This window comes from Pinus tabuliformis, chromosome X (assembly GCF_031772625.1).
Source record: "Pinus tabuliformis cultivar Carrire ecotype Pingquan chromosome X, CPIR1, whole genome shotgun sequence".
Classification (NCBI taxonomy): Eukaryota; Viridiplantae; Streptophyta; class Pinopsida; order Pinales; family Pinaceae; genus Pinus; species Pinus tabuliformis.
Window position 1 is genome coordinate 512,880,175 of NC_142308.1, and position 24,724 is coordinate 512,904,898.

The window sequence follows — 24,724 nt, forward strand, 5'->3', positions numbered from 1 at the left end:
ATTATGTTTTAATCTTGGCTGTTGTTGCTCCAACAGAGGATTATAAGAGGAGGTTGATGTGGTGATGGAGAAGACACTTGAGTGGTTCGATTTCTGAGCAGATCAATTTCTAGAGTAGCAACAGTCAGTTGCCCGAGAGAGAGCTAGAGATCGAAGTACTATGAGAGGGGCAGGGACAGTGATTTGGAGGAAAGATTTCCAAATCCGAAGAGGCAGTAACAAGAGGGCCGAGTTATCCTAGAGAGGCAATGTAGAGGTTCTGCGCAGTAGCTTCAGCAGGCAAATCGATTTGCTAGTGAGAAAAACTATTCTCAGTTCCAGAGGCCAGGAAGAGGTTCCAGAAGGCTGGAGAGACGATTTCCTCAGCATCTAGAGGCAGAACGACTTCATGAGTGGTAGTTTCGAGCCACACATGTGGAAGACAGCGCAAAGGTAGCACAGGAGAGGCTCACACTGGGGTTTGGAGGCTGAGTTTTTCTGAAGGCAAGTCGTGCCAGAGATTGACTGTGGGAGAAGGGAAATTCCCTTCAGTATTTTGCCCAAATTTTCTTGCTGTGGATTGCCAGTTTTAGGCATCCAGACTGTACATAGATTTTTCAGTGCTGCATAATAATAAAACCCTCATTTGCTGCACTGATTTTCCCAAGTTGGGTTTTTCCAGGGACTTTTGTCCAAAAATAATTGTGTTATTTTTATGTGTGTGCTAGCATTTCTTCCAACGTTTATTCTTCCGTAGCTTTATTTGTGTAGACTTCATTGTGATTTATTCAGTATTTGCCGTAGAAAAGAACAAATAAATTGTTAAATTAAATTAACAATTAGGAGAATAATTTCTAGTTGTTGCAATAGGATTCCAGTTTGGAATTTTCACACCTAGGAGACTTGATGTGATTATTGTATCTCATTCTTATTGTACTTTGTATCTCAACTGAACAATTGATGAATATCTAAGAAGAAGAATTTGGTTGGGTTTTCCCCCTTGTGGTGTTTTGCCCTATTCTATGACCTAAATCCTGGTGTCTCTATTGTGCATGCTTTTCTTCTACTGGTCTTTATTGTTCTGCTGTATTGTTGATGTTTATTGTTCTCTCTACATAATTTGTAAAGAAGAAATGATGTTATAGGGTGAATGTTATATGAAAATGTTGAAAAGTTTAAAATTGCAATTATCTACAACAGAGAGCAATCTAGCCCTAAAAATTAACACACTAAAGCTATGAACTAGGTAGCTTGACCTACCAAGATAACTGATGCTCTCACAACCGTGTCTCTCCCATCCCTTTGAGCTGCTATTATAATCTCTCGTTGAGACTTCAAAGGCCAAGATTACATCCTCATCAACGACTAAGATCAATTAGACTTCATCAATAGAAGTCTTTAGAGCAATTTTGAGCATCCTTAATTAACTTTAATTAACCAACTTTCCTAAGTTAGACTTATGAAATAATTTAATTATTAGCTAATTAATTTAATTAAGCTGTTTTAGAGCCATATTTTGCGAAAGAATTTCTGGGTTATGGAGATCCTGTGTTCCTTACCCTCTTAGCACCATCTGAGACGAGAACACCTGTCCGATGGTACCACCATAATAAAAAGATAACACTCCCTCGTAGCAAGGAAGGTGTTCTCTCTCCCCATCATCTCTCCACTACAACGTATAGTTGGACAGACCATGCTGCTGATATCTGCCATCCATTTCACCTCTTTTTTTCACATCTCAACTGATCTGATTCCCTGCCACTAGAAATCAGTGTGAAGACATCAATCTGTCGAACATTGTCCACCAACAACTGCACATACTCTCATCTACCTCACACTATTGTTGTCACTGCTTTGGTGTTGCGACCACTGCAATAGTGAGTCTGATCTCACCTGATCTCTGTCTGAACAGAACTAAGAAATTTCTCCTGGATGGAAACTCTCTCTAGGAGTCTCACTCTGGTTGGAACTACTCTTGCCTTCTGCAACTGGACAATTTGCATTGCCTCCTCCAAATACACAAATTTCCTGCAATTGCAACTAGAAACTCGATCTCTCCGGATCTATTGTGTCCCTGCAATTGGTTCTGCAACTATCCTTGAGTTTCTAACTGCAACTAGCTCTGCTCTGTTTACTAAGCATCTAATTGTGCCTAACTGTCTCTACGCCTCTCAAGTATCTGACTGCAACTAGCTCTTCACTGTCTCTCAAGACTGTGCTTGTTGAACACTAATCCTACTACTTTGTATTGTGGGCTCCTGTAGCAACGGAATTGATCCATGTGAAGAATAATGTTCTTCAAACAGATCTTGCCGAATCCTGCAATCCTAAAGTATCATGCTCCTCCTCCATCTGGAGGTGTAAGTGCTATCAATGCGAACTTCTCCAACCTGAAGGTCAACTTATCTATTTCCGCCGAAGCTACCATTTTCTCCTGCCCCGTCTTGTCCTTCTCTTTGGACACTGTGTGACATAGTGACCAAATTCACCACGTCTGAAGCATTTGACCTTTTCTTCTTCTCGCCTCCCTTTGAGTTCTGTGGTTGACTAGGACCCTTCTTCGCTTTCCCTTTTGTAATATTCCTATCAATTCTTCAGTGAAATCAGGTGCACAATTTCAATCTTTTCAAACAAATGTTTCCAAAAGTATTTATGAATTCTCTTTGACAGTTTTTATCAAACACTTAAATTGCAAACTCAGGAAATTCACTTCAATAGATGACAATAATATTTTATCAAACAATTGGCATGCAAGAACACTTTCAAAGGCAAATCTAATCTTTTATTAGGAGCAAATATCAAAAATTACAAGGCCATTGCAGAGATAACACCTGGAACATGCACAATCCTACAGTACTCTCCTTGGTGAAGCTTTGAAACCCACTGGGCCTACCCAGATTAGCTGCCTCAGGTATGGGGAGCAATTCAGCCTATTTGGGGAAGCTACTACAAGCATGAAATATTAATTTCGATCCCCTTTAATGAGCTGCTACAGGTCTGAACCAATTCGGCCTTCTTGGAACCTTGGAATGATCTGCTTCAGGTGCTGATATGGTCTTCAAATCTGGAAACAAATTCGATCCTTCTTACAGCTGTAACTTGGCAGCCCAACAATGTAATTTGGCCCTTCAAGAATTGATTGGAATTCTGATCATTAATTTCCTCTGCTACAACACCTCCAATTGAACCAATTTCAGTCTCTGAAATATATATATATATATATATATATATATATCAGCAGAAATGGATGTATAACTTCGAATCCCTGAGTATACCCAAAATGATAAATGGAAAAACTTAAATCTGAAACATGAATATACCAGTGACTTCTTAACTCAGATTTCAGTCCCCAAGTGATATCTTCAAGTCTGGACTGTTTGTGGATATGAACATATTGATGGTTCCTTTGGCTTAGAATTTGGTTCCACCATTGAAAAATTGCATCATGACCTCCATGCAAGTAGGCTGCTTGGCCCCTTAGAGAGCTAGGCCTGGAAACTCCTAATTCTTTCAAAACAATTAGGCCTTCCCTTGGAGACAGAATTTGCTCCCTTTTTGCACTGGTAATGGATGGAAAACTTGGCCCTCTTTGGTGATTAATTATTAACCATGCCACCCTCTTAAAGACATCTGGAAATGCACTATTTATCTCTGCTACAGTCTTCAGATCTGATATGATGGAATTGACATTAGGCTGGTCATCACATTGCTCAATTCAGCCTCGCTGTAGACAACCTCTGCTCTTGGACAATGCGCAGAACAATGCTCCAGTTCTGGGAAGATAACTCGGTCCACCTGGCGTACACAATTTCAGCCTCAAAGCTTGACATCAAAAGTCAGATTGACCTCTGGAAATAACAAATTTGGCACTGTTATCTGTGATCCTCTTGAAGGTTGATTTTCTGGTTGCTAGACAATTAATTTGGCCCTTCTTGAAGGAAGAATTCTGGTCTGCATTTTTTGATCACAAGAACCTTCTCCAGAACTTGATATTCAGCCCTCCTGGAAACAATATTCAACTCGCCCTTCTTGGAGGGAAGGAAATTCGGCCTCAAATGATGGAAATAAGAACTTGGTCCCTGAATAGCCCTGCAAACTGAGTGACAATACCATTAATCTCCTGCAATATAGAATTCTTGTTAAATCTCAAAATAAAATTCAACCAACCAAACCATCAAGCTCTAATTGAAGATCTAAGTTAATCTTCCCAACTAACTAACTAGGGTGGCACTCGAAGTCCACTAAAATTAGCTTGAGTTTCGCCTGAAACTCTTCAACTCTCTTGAGCTCCTTTCAATTGTCAAAGAGATAGATAGAATTGAGTGATTTTCAATTGAGCCCGTCTTCCATTTATAATTCTCCCTTTAGTCTCCTTCTAGCTTCTAGACTCTCATTTTCCCTATTATTTTATTGGTGGTGCCCAATTTCCACTAGGAGGCTCTTGCAGCCATTTTGAATTAAATAATAATTTGCCTCCTTTATCAATAAAATATTATTTTTCCACCAATCTCCAATGAAATAATAGTTTTCCTCCATCCTCCAATAAAATATTATTTGCCGCCATTCTCCATTAAAATAATACTTTGCCTTCCTCTAATAATTTATTCTTTTGCCGCCATACCATTAAAATAATAATTTCTCCTCCTTTTTCACAAAATAGTATTCTCCCCTCCTAGGACCCCTGCTAGTTTGAGCAGCAACACCCCCAAGGCCACACCCAGTGGATTGAAGATTTCTTCCACGTGACCTGAGGTGTGGGTTAGGCAGCGATAACAAGTTACAATAATCAATCTTTGAAAAGTACCATATACTGATTAGCATCATCATAAGTTTGCTCTACACAAATTCCTATATGCTGAACTTCAATTTTTTATATTAGGTTAATGCTTGAGTTATTATTTGAATCATTTAATGCGAAGTCATAAATGCTGTAATGTCATATGTATGTTCTTATTTCATATTTCATAATTGCTCCTTCTTTCATAGAGGTAACATGATGGTAAGAAAACATATGAAGACCTTTTCAAAAAAAGCTTTTTGGTTTTCATAGAAGGGCGGCAAGCCAATAGCCATTTAAACAAATGCAGGACTTAATTTCTACATTTGAAAGGAGGGAACTATGTATATGCCTTTAAGTTTTATAGCAAGTTCCTTAATTATATTAATATCTAAAGTGTGATCTTCCCTTCATTCTGCACGTGATGGGTTGTATGTAAAATAAAGCCTTATACCTATAAAGTTTAGGCAGGCTTGTCATATTTGGTCTTTATTGTAAATAATTTGAACTTTCTTTGTCTGTGAACAGTAGACATCCATAGAACAATTTTATGGGACTGGCTTACTGACAAATCCAATCTGCAAATTGAATGTATTTACACTTCAATCAAAATTTTGTGGTTTTTGAACCTAATCTTTTTAATTTATCAGTGCTTAGTTTCTGAAGATCCTCTTATGCTTGAAATGCAGATGAGAAGAGTATGAATAGCCTTGAGAGATTCATTGATGAAAAAGAAGGTTTTTCTCTTCTAAAACCATCCAATTGGAACAAGGTAAATGCATATCCACTACAGAAGGGAAGGGAATTTCTGCAGTGTCACTTCCACTTTCTGATTTTGACTCAATTCAATCATGAAATTAAATCATTAAATGCTTAAGCTCATTTACTGTATTTGTACTTTACATGATGTTGGTACTGAAATTTCTTGGATATGAAAAGTTTTATGTGCATACAAGAATGATTTTTCAACTTTTTTTAAAGTAGGTTGACAAAGCAGGTGCAACAGTGCTATTTGAAGATCCTGATGTCAGGTCCAACAACATAGGAGTTGTAGTTAATCCTGTACGCATATCTTCTCTCAAGGACTTTGGCACTTCTCAGGATGTTGCTAACAAACTTTTACAGGCAGAAAGGAAAAAGGTAACGCACATCCTATTTAAGACCTATCTAAGATAATTCTCTGTTATGGGCTCATCCTTGTCAATCTGCAGCTGTCTTCCTAATGATGTAGAGTGATCTATTGTCTGATGCTTTTTTCCTTGGGGTTTGTTGCCATAACTTTTGGTCCTTCTCATGCTGAGCCATTGTGTTTGCTTGATGAATGCCACACAGCCAAGCACAAATGATGTGCGGCTCATTCGGATTGAAGAGAGGGCAATCCATGGAGATATTCCTCTTTATGAACTTGAATACACTTTGGATAGCACAAGGGGAATAAAGAGGGTTTTCTCAGCAGTTACTGTGGCATCCAAGAAGCTTTATTTATTGAACATTTCCTATTCAGACAGTCCAGATAAACCTCTCTTGCCAAATGCTCAAATGAGGTTGGAACAAGTACTTGATTCTTTTGATGTTTTGAATTAGTCTCCGATGATCATGAGTATCCTTGTACCATACACTTGCTGCTGTTAAACAGGCTTCGTGGCACTCTTATTCTGTTGTCTATACTGATTCCTATGTTGGAAAACAGAACTGATAAATGTGAAAAATATAATATGCAATATATCCCATTCAAATCTTCTTAATTTCAGTACAGCTAATTTATATCTGTTCATTATTGTGTTTAGCTTCACAGAACTCAAAATTGCACTGCCTATCAGATGTGTTGTGATTGTGAAAGCAGAGTGCAACAGTTAAGTGTTCAGTCATTTTATCACGGGGTCTCTTCATAGGTGGCTATATGGTTTCTGTTCATTAGGGCTGTGCTAGGTATTATTGAAGAAATATTGAGACTTTCCTATATATGGCCATATAAATCAGTAATCCTTCCATACAATGATAACAGTAGGGATTAATTCCAGGGCAAAACCCCACAAAGGGGAGAACCCAACTACCTTCTTAGAGAAATCTTCAAATCAACAGGAGAAACGAAAGTCAATGTTGCCTTCCACAAGTGCTAAGGTCCTTGTTACCCACCATTCTGTGGGTGATATCGCTAGGAGATTTTTTTTTCTCCAATATGGTCCTCAGCCGACAGCCAGTAGCCCCTTGCAGCCACCAGCTAGCTCATTGTGCCATTTCTTTGCCACCTGAGTCAGCCATGTGGTCTCTCATCCATCTGCCATGATCGTATATTTGAAGGTGAGCCTCCCGAACCTAAAGTTATGCCTTGCCGTTTGGTAATTGAGTATTTTAGTTTGCTTATCATGGACACTTTTGGGCATGGATTAATGGGGGGATTCGGCGAAAAGAATGGGCTAGGTCTGTGATCTCGTCCCCTAGACCCCTTTTGGATATTAACCTAGTATTCTAGTCCCATGGGATCTCTTTTACTGACCATTTGGCCTTAGGGATGGTATTTCACGGGAAACCCTGATTTTGGTTGCGTGGTCCCGCTCCCTTATCTGCATATATTACCCCTTTTCTACTCATTATCACCCCATTCATCATTTCTCCAACCTGGGTCCACATAGGATTGGCTTTCCCCTTTCCCTTTGCCCACACCTTGGGTTAGGCCTGGAATGATCCCCTCGAGGTTGATGCAACTAAAAAGGAAGATAAAAGCATAATTGGTCACATTCAACAGGAAAATATACCACAAAATGTAAAATATGGTTGGGACAAACAAATTTAGCACGTGGGCAAAAGCTAATACATGAGCTCTTCCCCATCATCATGGCCATCACCTTAGTTCGTACAGGGTCTATGAGCTTCCTTCATCATATAGGAACCCATAATTGTCCCAACCCCTGGTGGGCAATGAACCGCCCTACCTTAAAAGGGGGTATTCACTGCTATATCTCGCACGTCATGCTCTTACCCCTTGAGCCCTGAGTAGTTAGTCAAAGAAAATCATTAAAAGACAAAAGGAATATAAAGAAGGGTGGAAAAATCAAGGGCAGGGGTCCTCTTGTACCACGATTGCTCCCTCCTATACATTATATACTCAAGTTTTGGCTTCCTTTTTATTAGCTTCCATTATATCCCAGCATGTGGCCCAGGGTTGCCCCTTCTCATCCCCTACTTCATTCAAAACTCTATCACACACCACCACCTTTTAAAGGATGTACCTTGAACATATTATTCCCTTTAGAAGTAGAAACCACCTAATAGGATACTTGGTTAACCCCATTTGGAGTTTGGGAGACATTGGCACATCCCGAAGCCCATTATGGAAGGGCAGGCCATTATGAAGTCCCCACCTGTGGTCCATGGTTGGTAAGCTCATTTACTCGATTTCTCTAATGACTTGTTGTACTAGAAGGCTAGGGGATGCATTGGATCTTATGCAGGATTGCAGATGGTCTCCATCTTGGGTTTGGTCTCTCTATACGGGGTCCTAACCCTCCAGAGGGCTACATTGGCACATGTAGGGTGTGTGTTGAGAGCCATGGGCCTCCACAGCAGTAGACAACACTCCATGGATCCATGTGGATGTTCAAAGATTGCTCGAGATTCACCTATTGGACGAGGAAGATGCACTTGTTCACCTTTGCCCAGCCAACCCCATAGATGTACCATGCACTTGGCAGCTGATTCAGGACTTGTAGGATGATGTGGCATCACCCACACCATCATCAAAGCCCTTACAGATGATCTACAGGCATCTTCGACTCATTTGGAGACCCATGAGGTTGTTATTGTGCCCCCACACCCACTGGGACCACAACAGGTTTATTGTTTGGAGAACAAGGGGCCAAACCCTTGTCCATCACTTTTGAGGGTCCTATTCTTCATTATGGCACCAATGGACCTCATCAGGCCTCTTGGAGGGCCATACGACATGTGTTATTCATCATTTGACCTCTTAAGAGGCTTATTCTCTCATTTGTGAGCTAGTTTCATGGGCTTGTCACCAAAATTTAGATTATTAGCACATTATTTTATTTTTGGGGCTTATGTAGGCCAAGGAGACTAATTCAAACTCCTCATTAGTGTATAAATACAAGTGAGATGAGTTCATTTGCTCATCATCACTTTGGATTAGATCTCTTCTCTCTCTTGAGAATTTCGCACTTTTTCTTGGAGGATGAATTGGAGCTTTATGGATGAATTTTGATGTGTGGATTTGGTTTATCTTATCTTGGAGCTTCTCTATTGTCAAATTGTGGATGGTTGGATATGTTCTATTACATGTAAGTACATGCTTTTAATGCTATTCTTGTTTTACTTTGTCATATACATTGGATTGGGATTTTCGCTATTTTTAGGGCTAATTGTTGCATGCATTTATTGCTTAAATTGTGGAATTTTGTCTCTATATAGCATCTCTCAATGTATGGGCCATGTAATTTGAATGAAATCTCCTAGGGATAATTCTATCAATGAATTCATCTTGATAAGCCATCACCTTTTGCACATCAAAGTATAAACACTGCAAGATTGCTTCTCTTTTCCCTAAAAGGCTAGCGAGGTAGCCTTGAGGCCTCCTTGACCAAGAACCAAGGCCCTCATTCATATTTATCATAGACTCCATTCTCCCAATACTAAGGCACTGATCTATGAAGAGGTGGTCACCTAAAATCAACTCTTTTTCACATTTTCCTAGGTCTAGCTAAGTTGGGTCACCTAGGGCATCATTTTCCCGACAAAATAGCCCTCCAAAATGTTTGATCTTCTAGCCTATCCCACGCTGGTGTCTCCTCAAGGCCTCCAATTTTGAAGCCAGTCCGACGGTGGAGTTGTGAGAAAAGCGAAGCCCTCGCTCCAAGATTAAACTTTGCCCTAGTATACCCAAGGTTAGTGCCTCATAGGATCAATTCAACACCTTTAAGTGAAAATTATTTGTTTCATCCTTTCCCCCTCCTTGTCTGGGTTAAGAACATCATTGGTTACTAAACTATTACCTCCAAACCTAGGTTGGGTCCACTTGGTCCCGTGTGGTCTCATTCTTTTGAAAATATAATTCTTCAAGAACCATCTGGGATACCAATTCCAACAAGGATTTTAGGGATTGGGAAACTGTTTCACAAGTCGTATTCCCTAAATCTAACCCTCAAATCTCCCATGCCTCTCCTAGAAGACATTGTACCTTGCTTAGAAAGCAAGCAAGCTCTATTCTTCAACCTCTTGTGGAAAGGGATTATTTGGGTCACTCCATATCCACTTATTGATTTATCCTTCATTGGTGACTCCATAATATACTGGGTTTCCTCCCATCGACGAAAGTACGTAAATAGTAGGGAGCCTTAGCTGAGGTGACAGTGGGCTAAGTCTCCATTTGTTGCCCTGGGTCTAGCATTTGCTCTTTAGGTCCCCTGCTAGTTTTTGCGGTAACAGTCCTCTACTCAAGTCTTTCAATAGGATCTTTCTTCAAAAGATTAGACCTTCAAACTCAAATCACTGCGTGATCACAAACTTCTACCCTTTCCACAAAATCACAGAGCTTCGACTACTGCACTTTCCACAGAACTCAGACCAATGATTATAGACTTCGGTTCTCTCCACAAAATTTGTACCTTTGTTTACAGACTTCGTCTCTCTCCACAAAATTCAGACCTTTGTTTACATACTTCGGCTCTCTTCATAGAATTATGAACTCTGGTCTTTTGGATCTCTGTTTTCTCCACAGAATTGCAGTCTTCAGACTAGGATCTTTCAACAGAGTTGCATACCTTGTATTACAGACTTTGGATCTTGAATTCTTCAGTAGACTTCAACTACTTAAGAAGATTTTGGACTTGTGATGCTCCAACAGACTTAACTTGGTACAAAACTCATTTTGATCCTTGAATTCTTCCTTTATAGACTTCGTATGCTAGATCAAATGTTTATTTTGTATTTTTCACTGAATTTCCCTCCAAGAAGGACAAATGCACTTGTTTTTGTAGTAATTTGAGGGCCCGAATGGGTGTCTTAATGGGTCAAGCTGACTTGAACAGTTTGGAGACCGACCAACACTTGTGGAGGCTATTTGTATTTACATAACAAATAATAAATTTTCTCCTTTAATTTCATGAGAAACATGACTTAACAAAATATAATTTTGATTAATACAAGCATGAAGAACATGCTAGGAACAACATAATAAATTTATTTTTCCAATTACAAAGATATTAATGACATTATGAAGACGGACCATAGCTACATTCTCCAACAATCCCTCTTAGCTAGGGAGGTATTCATAATTACTGTCTAGATATTCTTTGTTGAGATATTTCTTTAAGAATAAGGTTACATACTTTATAGTACCATTATCCGAGTTAGCATCCCTGACCAATGGTACTACAACATGATCATGGTTAAACAACTAGTCTCCTACATAGTCTAGGTGAAACTCCAAAGGCCTAATACTAAACAAGCTCACTCTAAAGAGATCTGACTATGATACTAGGAGGAACATGCTCAACTGAGCTGCCTCCAGGAATTTCTTTGACCAAGGTCACAATGATAAGAGCTCTTTCTTCAAAACCAAGGCACCAACCCAACAAACATGCTTCTCCAGGACTCTAGGTGCTATGTAGGCTACTGCCAAGACACCAATCCAAAAGACATGCTCTACTAGGGATCTAGGCCCCATCTAGGCTATTGCCAAGGCATCAAACCAACACATATTATTCCAGGGATCTAGATACCGTCTAGGCTACTGCCAAGGTACCAACCCGACATCTTTTAGGGATCTAGGTACCATCTAGGCTATTGCCAAGGTACCTGTTGAAATATGTAACTAGGTCCGGTCTTCATAATGACATATTTAATCATGATTTTATGTATTAAATGTAAAGAGAAAAATAAATTTATTATTGTTATTCTTGAGAGTTTCTAGGGCTTGTCATTGAGTCTACAAGTCAAGAAAGTCATTGCCACGTATGGAAGATCCATTTGGGCATGTAACATATTGTAAAGGAAAATTTATTTGAGTCAAAAGACCCTCCAAGAACTCGTCATGTTGCAAAGATCAAGTCGGCCTACTCAAGCAGACAAGTCAGCCTAAAAGGATCAATTTGACCCAATGAAAGGTCTATATTAGGGAGACTTCGGCGTCACTTTGGACACACAATACACTCACACAAGTTCGATCACAAGAGAGAAAAAGGTGCGAGGAAAAAGAAAGACGAAGGGAGAAGAAAAGGGACAAGATCTTTGAATTGTTTTTGGGCTATGTTGTCGCGCAGATTGACATGACAACGCTCAGACCGGGGGCTGTCACCCTGATCCCCGATCCCTCCGTTTAAGCCTGTCTCCCGCGGCTAAGGGGGGTAGTCCCTGAGAGATGATGAGACCAACTGTCGACCAGTTGGTTGGGAGACACGAGATACGATATAAAAAGCACTCGATGGATTTGATTAATTTAGCAGACCAGTGCCTTAAGAGATTGTGGTTAAAACGATTACTTGTTAAATGATATAAAAATATGGACCATGAACAGCAATCATTTATCATCAGCTAAATCACAATGCTCTTAGAATGACCAAAACGATATCCAGCAATTGAGAATTTTAAAAAAATGAATGCTCTAAACCACCACGAATCATAAACCATTAACCAGATATCAATTTCGCATCTCGACTTGAAAATTCAAATCTCAGCATGAAAGATATAACATGAAAAACCACTGAAACTGGCAAAACTAATTTTCCACAATTTTTTTTTTTTTTTTGAAAAATTTTTAAAACTAAATTAAACTAAAAATTAAATTAAAATTAAAAAATCTATTTTTTTTTTTTTTTTTTTTTGATTTTTTATAACAAAATTTAAAACTATTTTAAAATCTAAATAAAACCAAAACCTAAACTAAAAATAAATTAAAATCTATGTTAATTTAAATTACAATCTAAAATTAAAATCTATTTTAAATATAACACAAATATAAAAAAAATTTAAATCTAAATCTAATCTATTGAAAACTTATTAACATATCATCTAACGTCTAAACGAAATAACATTATAATGAAAATTTTATAAAAGTCTAAACTAAATAAAACAAAATCGAATTTTAAATCTAACTAAAGCTACGCTAAACAAAATCGAAGTCAAAAAAATGAATCGTAACTACATACAAACCCTAACTGCTAACTGTGCGTATCAAACGAAATGACTTATGGAAAACGACGGCAGGGAATATTGATTCGAAGATTAAACGCAGACATAAAAATTTTACCTGAGCCGACGGATGATTTACGAATACCTGATATCCTTGAAGATCGCCCAACCTATAACCTGATACGCAAATGCATTAATCGTTTGAGAAACTTCAACCTGAGCCGCAGATTTACTTGGTTTTCAAATCGGTTTAGGCACGGGATTGCGGTTTGATAAGCCGCAACAATGGAGATGGCGGCAGACGGTATTGACGCGGAAAAATGCCACTGTTGAACGCTTTTTTCTCTTTAATTCAGTCGATGCACAGCACGTAATGCTGACTCTTCACGCACCAAAACACATTATCATACCGCATACCAACAGTGCTCTCACGATCGAACTGCTGTGCGTAGAAAGAAATTTTGCTGAAGAATACTTGGCCGCTGAGGATTTAACGCGCTGAGGAGACTGGAATCACGCATACGCTCAGAAATCTTGAAAGATAATATAACCAGAGCCAAATCGTGATCCTGAGTGATTTGAACTGAGATCCGGGATCTGCCACTTAATAAAATTTCGCGCCACTGTTTGAACGTATGCGGCCTTCAAACGGCGGTGAGGAGAAACGTGTTGGTTGAAGACTGCGAAAGGCGAATTCGGCTGCGGCACAACACCAGCCAGTATACAGATTGCTTGCAGATGAACCGAGGCTTGAGAACAGTGTACTTAAGTCGATTCTTTTGAAAGCCTAGACGGATGCTCAGTTTTCAATCGCACTTCCTCCTTTTTATAGGTTTTAAATCAATGAGCTGCCTGCATAGACTTCTGATTTTTGCCTGTTTGAGATGGCTTTGGTGACTGGATGGGTGGACGTGATGAGGACACCTGAAACCGATGTGTGAAATGGTAAAAATGCAGATACGATAGTGGAGAGAAAAGCAGTGAAAGATGGCCACGCTTTTAAGCAGAGGATGGGCAGCCACGAATTCTTGAAAACTTGATCTTGATGAAAGCCCTGTACACGAAAACAAAACCCTAATGAAAACTGCATAAAGAAAAAAAAATATTAAAACCCTAGATCAGCTTAATAATTTACAGATTTGGCCCTCTCAACAGCCAGATTCAGCAATAAGCACGAAAATATTTTAAAGAACAGAAATCTCAGATTTTCACTGTGAAGGACTTCAGAAAATCTCCCATGCAAATTGGAAAATAAAACTGAATGATAGACCCAGGATCAAATCCAACTGGGCTCAGCAAAAAATGCTTGCGGGAGTTGGCTGGTTCAGCCGAGAACTTCCCCGAACGCCCACAAATTTCCTTCAGAAAATGTTTTCTGCACAGCTCAAAACAACCGTCAATAAAGAGGGCAAAAATGCTGCTAGATCTCAAACAGTAATGGAGATACCTGCCATTACTTCAGAAACCCTAACAACACTCAAACCCTAGCAGGTGAACAAGATACCTGTGCTCACAATACTCTACGAAAAGCTATTATTAATGGCTGAAAATAAAATATGCAGAAACTTAAAACAATCTCACAGCATTTCAAGAGAGTAACACCAGCAAGATATGGACCCCAAAGTCTTCTTTTATTAACCAGAAACAGATTTACAAGAGAGCTTCTTCAGTACCAGACTCACAGCTCAAAATGATCTGAAATGACCCCCTAAGACCCTATATAAAGGAAATGATCCCAACGACTAGTTCGAATGATCCATGTAGAAATGATCTCAACCGTTGATGAAGATCAAGACATCTCTTGATCTCATCCGTCGATTTATTCACTTAAAATATTATTATTTTATTAGTTAGGGTTTTTGCTTTATTTTTTTAATTTTTTATTATTTTTTATTTATTTCATTTTTTAATTTTTATTTATTTTATTATTTTTATTCATTTTTTAATTTTTTAATTCATTTTAAAATGGATCATCGAACTAAGCCTTCGGAAACATCACCTAGGACCTAGGACTTAGGACTCATGAGGGGATTTAAAACATTTTTCGACCCTCAAGACACATTACATCATGACTTTTACAATTTACATCTTAAGGGAGAAAACCCCTTTAACATAGACCCTCACAACTCACCCAGTTCTGCGACACAACTATAATCTAGCAGATCAACACACTAGGATTCTCCTAAAATTCCAATGACAAAATCCATCCCGGCTTTGGGGTCAGGTTTGAAGGAAAACTCTGCCGATCCATGGATCGGTGAGACGAAAAACCTTCCGGGACGTAGATTACCACTAGAAAGTTAGGTCCACCTAGGCAATTCACATACACGACTCATATCTGCTAAGATTATTTACAATTAATACATGCAGACTGGGTTTACAATTAGATTGATCAAGCTGCTGATGACTGCTGGATGGCACGGACACGCTGATCAGGTGCTGCCCCTTTTTTGCAAAGAAAAAGGGGGTGTACTGCATGGGTAGTTGACCAGTAGAGGTCAACAGGCTATACTCTCCACACTTGTGAAGGAATTGAGGCATCTATTGCAATAGTAAAGGCCAAGTTGTAGAAGTCAAGTTAGGGCATCAGGAAGTACACCTTGCAAGCCGAGTTCTCTAGGAGAGAGAATCAACTCAAGCGAAAAGGAAAGGAGAAGAATTTACCATTATTTTCCACACATGCAAAGGCTAGGGTTTCTATAGAAGCACTGGGCAGGTCGAAGTTGTAGAAGAATCTACTGGGCAGGTTGAAGTTGTAGAAGGATCTGTTGGACAAGTCGAAATTGCAGAAGAATCTGTTGGGCAGGTCGAAGTTGCAGAAGAATCTGTTAGACAAGTTGAAAATGTAGAAGAATCTACTGGGGATTAGAATTGCAGAAGTTGTTGGGGTCAAGGTTGCTGGAAAGAAGGAAAGATTTGACTTGGTCTTGGAGGGTCTTAGTCAAGGGCCATAGGTCGTGGAATTTGTCAATTGAAGTTCTATAGGAAGAGAAGAATTCTTGTGGGTTTTCCCCTCAGTTGGAGAGGTTTTGGCCCTGGCTGATCGCCTATATTCTGTGTCCTCTTGTTTTATTGTTCTTTATGGTTTTGTAGTTGTTTGATGAAGAGAACACCAATAATAAACAAGTAAAAGAACAAGCTAATCAAGTTAAGTAAAAATATATCACAAGCAATTATTAAAGAAAGAGAAATCACCTAATTTGCTGCCCTGCTAGATTTCTCAACAATACCAACTTGAGATCTTTCAGGGATCTAGGTACCATCTAGGCTACTGCCAATGTACCAACCCGATGTACCAACTCTATGTACCATCATATAGGTTGTTTAGCCTAAGGTACAACAACTGGTCACCATGATCTGATCAACGCCTCAACCTCATGGTATATAGACTAGTAAAGGTTTTCCATCACCAAGGTCAAACCTCCATGAACATCCGTGTTCCAACTACACAGGGTTGGCCAAACCCTAAAGGACATTCAAATCCCCACACCACTGTTAGTTTTTGTAGCATCATATGGTTTTCTAGTCTTGATTTTGGTCAAAGAGGCTAAGAAACACTAGATATCCAAAACCCAAGAATCGTTTCTGGAAAATCCACCTAGAAACAACTCAATTTAGTTAATTATTCAGCGATTAATTTTTTCTTAAGTCTAACTTACGAAAAATAATTAAGTAACAACAATTAATTGAGAAAGTTGAGTTTCTCTAGAAATTGACATGGATCAACTCAGAAATGATCTCAACCATCAATAAGGACTTAATCATGGCCATTGGTGATTCAACTAGAGATTATAGGAGGAGGTCGATGGGGTTGATGGGGAATACACAAGAAGAGTGATTTTCCTTGGTAGATCAATTTTCCAGAGAGTATTCAGCTGAAAGAATTTGAGCCAGAAGGAAGCAAGACTGAGAGGGAGACAGTAGCAGATTTCCGGAGGAGATTTCCAGTTCTGGAAGAGTCAGCTGGGAGAGGGACGAGTTTTCCTCAAGGAGTCATTCAAGCTACGTGTAGAGGGTTTCAGAGGAGAGTTCAATTCAGCCAGAGGAGGAGTCGATTCAACTGCTGAAGGCCAGGATAAATTCCAGGAGGCCAAGTGAGTCACTTCTCGAGGCTAAGACATGCAGAGTTGTAGGATTCAGTGTGTTTTGGAGGCAGAGCAGATAGAGCCTGCGCAAGCACTACACAGAGGCTCACACAGGGGCATTTCGCATAGCCCAGTTTGGCCAAGTTTTGGAGAAGAATTAATTGTGGTGCTGAGGTATTGGCCTCACAGATATTTTGCTAGTATTTCCCTCAGATTGGATTGTCAGTTTTGGACATCCAGATTCTACTTAGAATTTCTGCTACTGCATAATAGTAAAACCCTCATCTGCTACACTGGTTTTCCCACATTGGGTTTTTTCGGGGACATTTGTCCAAAAATCACTGTGTCAAATTTATAGTATGTGTGCTCTATTTTCTCAGTTTCCAACACTTTATTTTCCGTAATGTTTTTGTGGTGAAAATTGAAGTTGTGATTTTATTCATTGTTTTCCATAGCAAATAAACTGCTTAATAATTAATTAGTTAAAAGAATAATTCCAGTTGCTGCAATAGATTTGATATTTTTACATGGTATCAGAGCGTGTTTAAAGGATTAGAGGCTTCGAGACGAAGAGGGAGAAATTCACTGCCTAGATGGAGTAGCAACACGATTTCTTCAGGGGTTGTGCAATGCCTAGCCAAGTAGTGCGAATTGCTGGATAGGGGGTCAAGTTTCTAGTTGCAGAGTGCAGGAAGGGTCATTTTCTCTAGGAAGTAGTTGTAGTAGGCTAAGGTGAGCAACATAGTATTTTCGCAGAGTAGACTCTTGATTTGGGCACAATTGTTTTTGCAGCAGTTTGCAATAGCAGAATCAATGTCGGGTGGAAGAGAAATTGCACACATAGAGGGAAGTTTTCTCAAAGGGTTTCCTTTCAAGGAAATTCGTGATTTCCAGTTGTAGAGGCAGAACTAGCTAGCAAGACAAGCATTCCAAAAGGGAGTGCGAATTGCAGAAGCTGATAGCCAAGCAGGAGAGGAGGAGATTCCTGTTTATTTCCTAGTTGTGAGATTTACAGAAAATGGCCTCATTAGGGCTTAGAGACCTGGACAGATTGGATGGTGCATCCAACTATATCATTTGGAAGGCCAGAATGTCCTTTCTGCGAGATGAACATGGTTTGAAGATGTATGCAAAAAGAGTTGTAGCAAAACCTATAGACCAACAATAGCTAGAGAATTTCAAAAAGGAAATGGTCAAGGCGAAGTGGTTGATCCTAGATGGAGTTCAGGATCATATAGTCTCACGCTTAGCGACCAAGAATACGACTAAAGAAATGTGGGATGCTTTCACATCACTATACGAGAATCCTTCTGAGAATCGGAAGATGTTCCTGAAGGAGAAGCTGAGGACCATTAGGATGCAGAAGGGGGAAGGAGTTAACCCCTATCTCACCAGAGTTTAGGATATTTGAGATGAGCTAGCAGTGATAGGTGAGAAGTCATAAGACAATGAGCTTGTGCGTGTTGCTATCAATGGTTTCACTGAGGAGTGGGCTACTTTTGTCTAAGTCATTTTTGGACCTACTTGGATGGGATTGGTTGTGGGCAGACTTCACTCAGGAGGAAATGGGACTTGATCTAGTCAGGAGTAACCTCGGTGGCAACAACAACAAAGGATCGAAGAGTGTGAAGGAGGAGGAAAACGTAGCCCTTGCATCAAAGGGAAAAAGAAAAAATGGTCCCAGTTAGGGACAAGGCTCACAAGGAGGAGGAGAGAAGAAGAAGAAAGACCTATCGAAGATAAAGTGCTTCAGATGTGGTGAGTTTGGTCACTACAATACCTAGTGTCCTCAAAGGAAGAAGGACTAGAAGGAGAAGTAGGAGAAGGCAACAACTTCGAAAGAGATTGATCAGTTATCCTCCAGGTTGGAGGAAGATTTTGCTTTGTATGCAACTATACCTCCAGGAGAGAGGTGGGGAGACATTGAGTTCTGGACTCCAGAGTTGCATAGAGATGGGCAGGGTCCATCGAGGTAAGCATCAGATGATGTTTCCTCTTGGATCAATACCCTTGCTATAGGGGTCCACAATATTCAGTAGTAGATGGATTAGTGTTAGATTGATGCAGTCAGTACTTGAGAGACAATTGCAGTAATAGTGGCAGTCAAGTGCTGAGGAGTGCAGTAGAGTTGCAACGCAGACAGACTTAGTGGGCAGTGTAGAGGCTAGTAGTAGTCAGAGGCTCAGGAGACAATTGCAACATGCGGACATAGTTGGTTCAGACTTGGGATTTCGGTTGTAGTAGTTGCAGCAACAACAACATGAGATCAGTTGCAGTGCAATGGGAGAGTTGGCAGTAATACAATTGTATAGTGAAGTTTCAACAATAACACGAATGCAACATTGTTAAGTTGCGCAGTAGATGGTGGGTAGTGGCAGTTTGTCACAGATGTCAGGCATCAATGTGTATGGGAAGAGATGTTGCATAGACAAAGAGTATGGGAGAACACCTTCCTTGCTAAGAGGGAGTGTTATTTTTTGTAGCATTAGATGGTGTTCTAGTCTCGACTTTGGTCAGAGAGGCTAAGAAATGTTGATTTTTGGTAGCATCAGATGTGCTATAAGCCTCAAAATTTGCAGGGAGGCTAGGACACATGTATTCCACAATACCCAGAAATCATTTTGGGAAATTGCATCCGGAGACAATTTTATTAAAATAATTAATAATTTTAAATGGATGCCTAAGTCTAAACTTAGGAAATTAAAATAATTAAGGGGCATTAATCAAACTGAGGGTGAAACTTCTAGAAGAAGACGAAGATCGAGTCCAAATGATTTGAGCCATTGATTAGAATCTAATCTGGGCTGTTGATTACTCAACTAGAGGATTATAAGAAGGACTTAGATGGGTATTTGGAAAACACATTGGAGAGAGATCAAGAGATCGAATTTCTCAGAAAGGGCAACACAGTAGTTGCTAGAGAATCGATTGAGGAGATTTCTTGCAGTGAGGCGCAGGGATAGTTCTGGAGGGAGATTTCTTGATCCGAGAATACGTTGCAGAGGAGGTAGAGAGAGATCCGGAAGAGGCAGTGTAGAGGCTACGCTGGGCAGCGTAAACTCACGCAGAGGCAGCGTAGAGCTTCAGAGGGAGTCCAAAATTCACCTGGGAAGTCGAGTTCCGGTGCCAGGAGTCAGGGTGTGAGATCAGAGAGCTAGTAGAACGAAGCTCCAGATAGCAGGAGATTCGGGAAGAGGTGACACAGATCCCCAAAGAGGTTGACGCAAAACTACATAGGCTGACACAGTGATTGCGCAGAGCTAGCGTGGGGCCAACCATCCAGGGCCTAGATTAGTGTCGGATGGCCAGTGATAGTGTGAGGTATATTTCTCACTAATCTTCTCCCAGTCAGATTCTTTGTATTGGATAGCCAACAAGGCATCCAAAGATTGTATTCACAAAACTACTGCTTAATAATACAAACCCTCAGCTGTTGCATCGATTTCCCCGCATTGGGTTTTTCTGGGGACATTTGTCCAAAAATAATGGTGTCATGTGTTGTGTATTTCTTTCTTGCTCAATTTCTTGTTCTCACATTTAATTTAATTGGTGAAGGTCACAGTGTATTAGTTTTGGTATTTGCTGTAGGATGCAGTAAATAATTTTTTCAGTAATTTAAAAAATAGAAGATACTTAATCAATTGTTGCAGTAGAAACTTGGGCAAATCGAATTTTCACATGGTATCAGAGAGCAGGTGAAGCAAGAGAGCAGAGCCGAAAGAGCTCAACGCTGAAGAGAAGGAGGGAAGTCGAAGTGTTGCGTAGGCAGAAATCAAATCCCTAGAAGGATTGCGTAGTCTAGGCCAAGAGGGAAAAATTTTCGTGGGAAAATCTCTCTCTGAGTGAGTCGACAGAGAGAAAGATTTCCAGATGGAAGTTTGCCAGTGTTAGATGGAGCAACGTAGAAGCATTAGCGCAACGCAGTTTTCTGGTGAGACACAGTTTTCTGCAGCAGTTGTTGGGGAAAAAAGCGTCAGAAGGAAGAAGGAGACACTGTTGAGGGAATTTCTTCCTCAGAGAATTCCTAGCCAGGCAATTCAATTTCTTTATTGCTGAGCATCGGCAAAGAGGAGCAGATCTACTAACTCCAGCAGGGAGTGCGTAGGATAGCCTAGTGTTGCATAGAGGAGAGAGGAGGCAGTTCAACATTTCATTGGCAGAGATGGCAGCTACTAGGTTAAGAGATTCGGATTGGTTGGATGGTGCATTCAACTATATGATCTGAAAGGCAAGGATCTCATGTCTTCTGGATGAGCACGATCTCAAAACCTATGTCGATAGTGTGGTAGCTGTATCCGCGGATCCAAATCCGTTCAAGAAGTACAAGGGTGAGATGGAAAAGGCCAAGCGTTTGATCCTCGATGGAGTGAGAGATCACGTAGTGTGTCACATTGCCGGCAAAGACACTGCCCGACAGATGTGAGAGGTGTTGTTGCACAAAGTGTCTAGGCACCGCGACAACACTCAGAGTAAGGGTTGTCACTCTTGATCCTTACTCACTCCGTCTAGACTCTCTCCTAGGCAAGTCAAGGGGGGTAGTCCCTTAGGTAAATGGACGAGGAAGTCTGTGGAACACAGGTTTTAGGATTTTAATGATGGAAAACTTGACGAATGTAGAATAAGTCTTGGTCAATTAAAATAGATGGATTGAAATAAGACACAATTACAAGATATACATGACTACAGACCAGTGCCTTTTATATTGAATTAACCATAGACTAAGCAATAACAAGTCGTCCAAAGAAAACTTATAGATGTGGCAGAGCGACGATCATGGACAATTAATGTAAATGCCTAAAACTTCAACATGCAAGAGATTCCTGATTCAAAATGGTTTTCATTAACTGCCTAGATCTAGATTCAATTAACCTTCTTCAACAGTCAATATGATTTAAAACGTTTATTGCACTTGACAATAGAGAAATATCAAAAATGCATTTAATCACCAGATAACACCAAGGAACTTTAGATTAGCGCTTCAATTATTCCTTAGGCAATTGATTTAATGTGAAAAATAAAGAAGTAAAACAAATCAACACGTTAATAAATCAAATTTTTAATGGGCCATAGGCCACATTAATTATTTTTAATGTTTAAGCACAAATCCGTTAATTTATTTCATTCTTAATTCTCACGTCACCAAGAATTTAATTTTTTTAGATTTTTTAAATGTTTTAGATTTTTTTAATGTCTTAGATTTTTAATGTTTTAGATTTTTTTAATGTTTTAGATTTTTTTAATGTTTTAGATTTTTTAGATTTTTTTAATGTTTTAGATTTTTAATGTTTTAGATTTTTTATTGTTTTTGATTTTTAATTTTTTAGATTTTTAGGATTTAAATAAAAATGAAAATCAAATCAACAATCAAAAGGCAAAGTCAAATCATTAGTAAAAAAGATGTTGAAGAACAAAAGCCTAAACAAAATGGTGGAATGAAATGAAATTAAAATAAAAAAGGTCAAAAAACTAAAAAATAAAAAATAAAAATAAGAACAAAAATTGAAAAAAAAAAAAAAATTTAACTAACCGGACTAACCTAAACTAAATAGAAATGAGACCATACATATTACAAAAATGAAATCGAAAAAAATTAAAATAAACTAACCCTAACACTTAAAAGGAAATATAAACAAACCGAAATCAAACAAAAGGATAAAAAATAAAATCGAAAACCCTTGATTATTGTCTGCATGTGAGCCCGATGGCGGCAGCGAGAGGAATGCGTGAAGGAAGATGGGCAAATGGAGTTGCAGGTTATAGACAGTATGCGGATGGAGCAACGAGGGGATACGAAGGCAGGTCGATGGAGCTAAGTGATGGAGTATTGTAGCGGACAACGCGAATAGGAGATCTACGGGTTATTATGGCAGCGTTTGGGAGCTGCGGATCAGAGAAATGAAGGCGTGCAGGCTTAGGAAGCTCGACGGACAACGAGGGTTTATGCAATGGCAGCAATGGATGACGACAGAGGGAGAATGAGTAGCGGGAAGACCACGAAGCAGAGCTGCGGCAAGAGGAGTTGCGAATATGGATAGGGTGTTGACTGCAGGCAGCGAGGAAGGCAGGGATGAAGAGAGCTGGCTATGATGGGTGCGGATTTAATGAAAGACAGAAGCAACGTAGAAAAGGGAGAAGAAGCAGCGATCTGGCAGCAAGAAAGGCTGCGGAGAGCAAGAGAGAGCAGAATCGAGGGTTTGGAGATGAGGAAACAACGAACGAATGTTGAGCGATGGGCAGCGGATAAGGGGTCACGCTTTTGTAGGTTGCTGATGGAGATGACAGCAAGGGTTTTAAGCATATTTGCCCAAAAATTTCAAATTTTTTCTGCAACAAAGAAATTAAAACCCCAGGCAGCAGCCAGTTAGCCAAAAAACTGAAGAAAAACTTACAGATTGGAATACTATACTTCTGCTTAGAATTTATCAATGAAACCCTCATAGAAAATTCTCTAGATTTAATTAAAATATTTAATCCACTTGCTTCAGGTTTGACCTTGAAACCCTTACAAAATTTCCAGATCAAGAATAAAAAATTTAAATTTAAATCCTTGGACTGCAAAAATCTAGATAGAATCCTTACAAAATTGATGTTGATCAACTCCAGAGATCCATATCTTACCCTCTAGGGCTGAGATCTGGACAACAAGAAAACACCCAAGCGATATATACAATGATAAAAACTAAAACCCCAAAACCCAAGTCAAAAAACCAAAATAATTACAGATATATGCACAGTAATGATAGATCTATCAAATTTGAGGAGTGTGAGTCCAACTCCACTCCTAGGTCTGATAGTCTAAGGTTCTCAACAACCAGATCTATCAATTTCGCACATTTTTTTAACTTTAAAGGAGGTGCTGAGCTCAAAACCCTTCATGCATGACCAGTGAAAATCTTATGATAAGCCCGGGATCAAATTAAGTTGGGCTCTTCAGAAAATACGGATCGGGAGTTGGCTGGTCCAACTAAAAACTTTCCCGAATGCCCGATGATTTAAAAATCAAGACTTTCCTGCAAAATTCAATTCAACCATCAACATAGAGCGAGAAAACAATAATAAAACTCAGACAAATAGAGATACCTACTATTACGTTTAGAATTTAGATTATTATTCAAACCCCAGCGACTGAGCAAGATACCTGTACTCAAATCACTCTTCAGAAGCTATTATCAATGGCTAAAAAAAATTTACACATGAAAAATGATACATCTTACAGTGTTTCCATGAAGAGTAACACCGGCGAAAATTAACCCCAAAGACTTCCTTTATTATATGAAAAAGTTTACACAAAAGCTTTTCGCTTAGCACACAATCAAAAGATCAGATGATTGGACTGACAAATGACTTCCTATTTAAAGATAAATCCTCCAACAGCTAGTTCGACTGATCCTCGTCAAAACAATTTCGACCGTTGATGAGGATCAAAATTTCTTTTAATCTCATCTGTCGAAATTTTAAACTCTTGAGGAAATTCGAATTTTTCAATTAAATGCATTTTAATTAATTAAAAAATTAGTTTTTTGAATTAATTTCCTCAAATTTTTTACTTTGACTTAACCCCAGGGACCAAAGGCTTAAAATTTAGCAAAATAATTAATTTACCTTAGTCCCTAGACCTCTTAAAATTTAATTTTTAAGGACTGACGAATTTTGCCTTTGGAGAATTTAAATTTACCTAGGACCTAGAATTAATTAAATTTCTGGCTTGGAATTTTAATTAATTTTGGCCAGAAAATTTAAT

The 24,724-nt window shown here is 39.2% G+C and overlaps 1 protein-coding gene across 1 annotated transcript in view; it reads left to right on the plus strand.

Moving 5' to 3' along the window:
• LOC149140931 (Photosystem II reaction center PsbP family protein) overlaps positions 1–6,511 on the plus strand; it is a 59,206-nt gene extending 52,695 nt beyond the window's left edge. Inside the window, exons 2-4 of the mRNA XM_089447543.1 lie at positions 5,446–5,528; positions 5,741–5,896; positions 6,089–6,511. Of these exons, the coding sequence (XP_089303669.1) occupies positions 5,446–5,528; positions 5,741–5,896; positions 6,089–6,340 (491 nt within the window). The 3' untranslated portion in view covers positions 6,341–6,511. The remainder of the gene's footprint in view (positions 1–5,445; positions 5,529–5,740; positions 5,897–6,088) is intronic.
• The last annotated feature ends 18,213 nt before the right edge of the window (positions 6,512–24,724 follow it).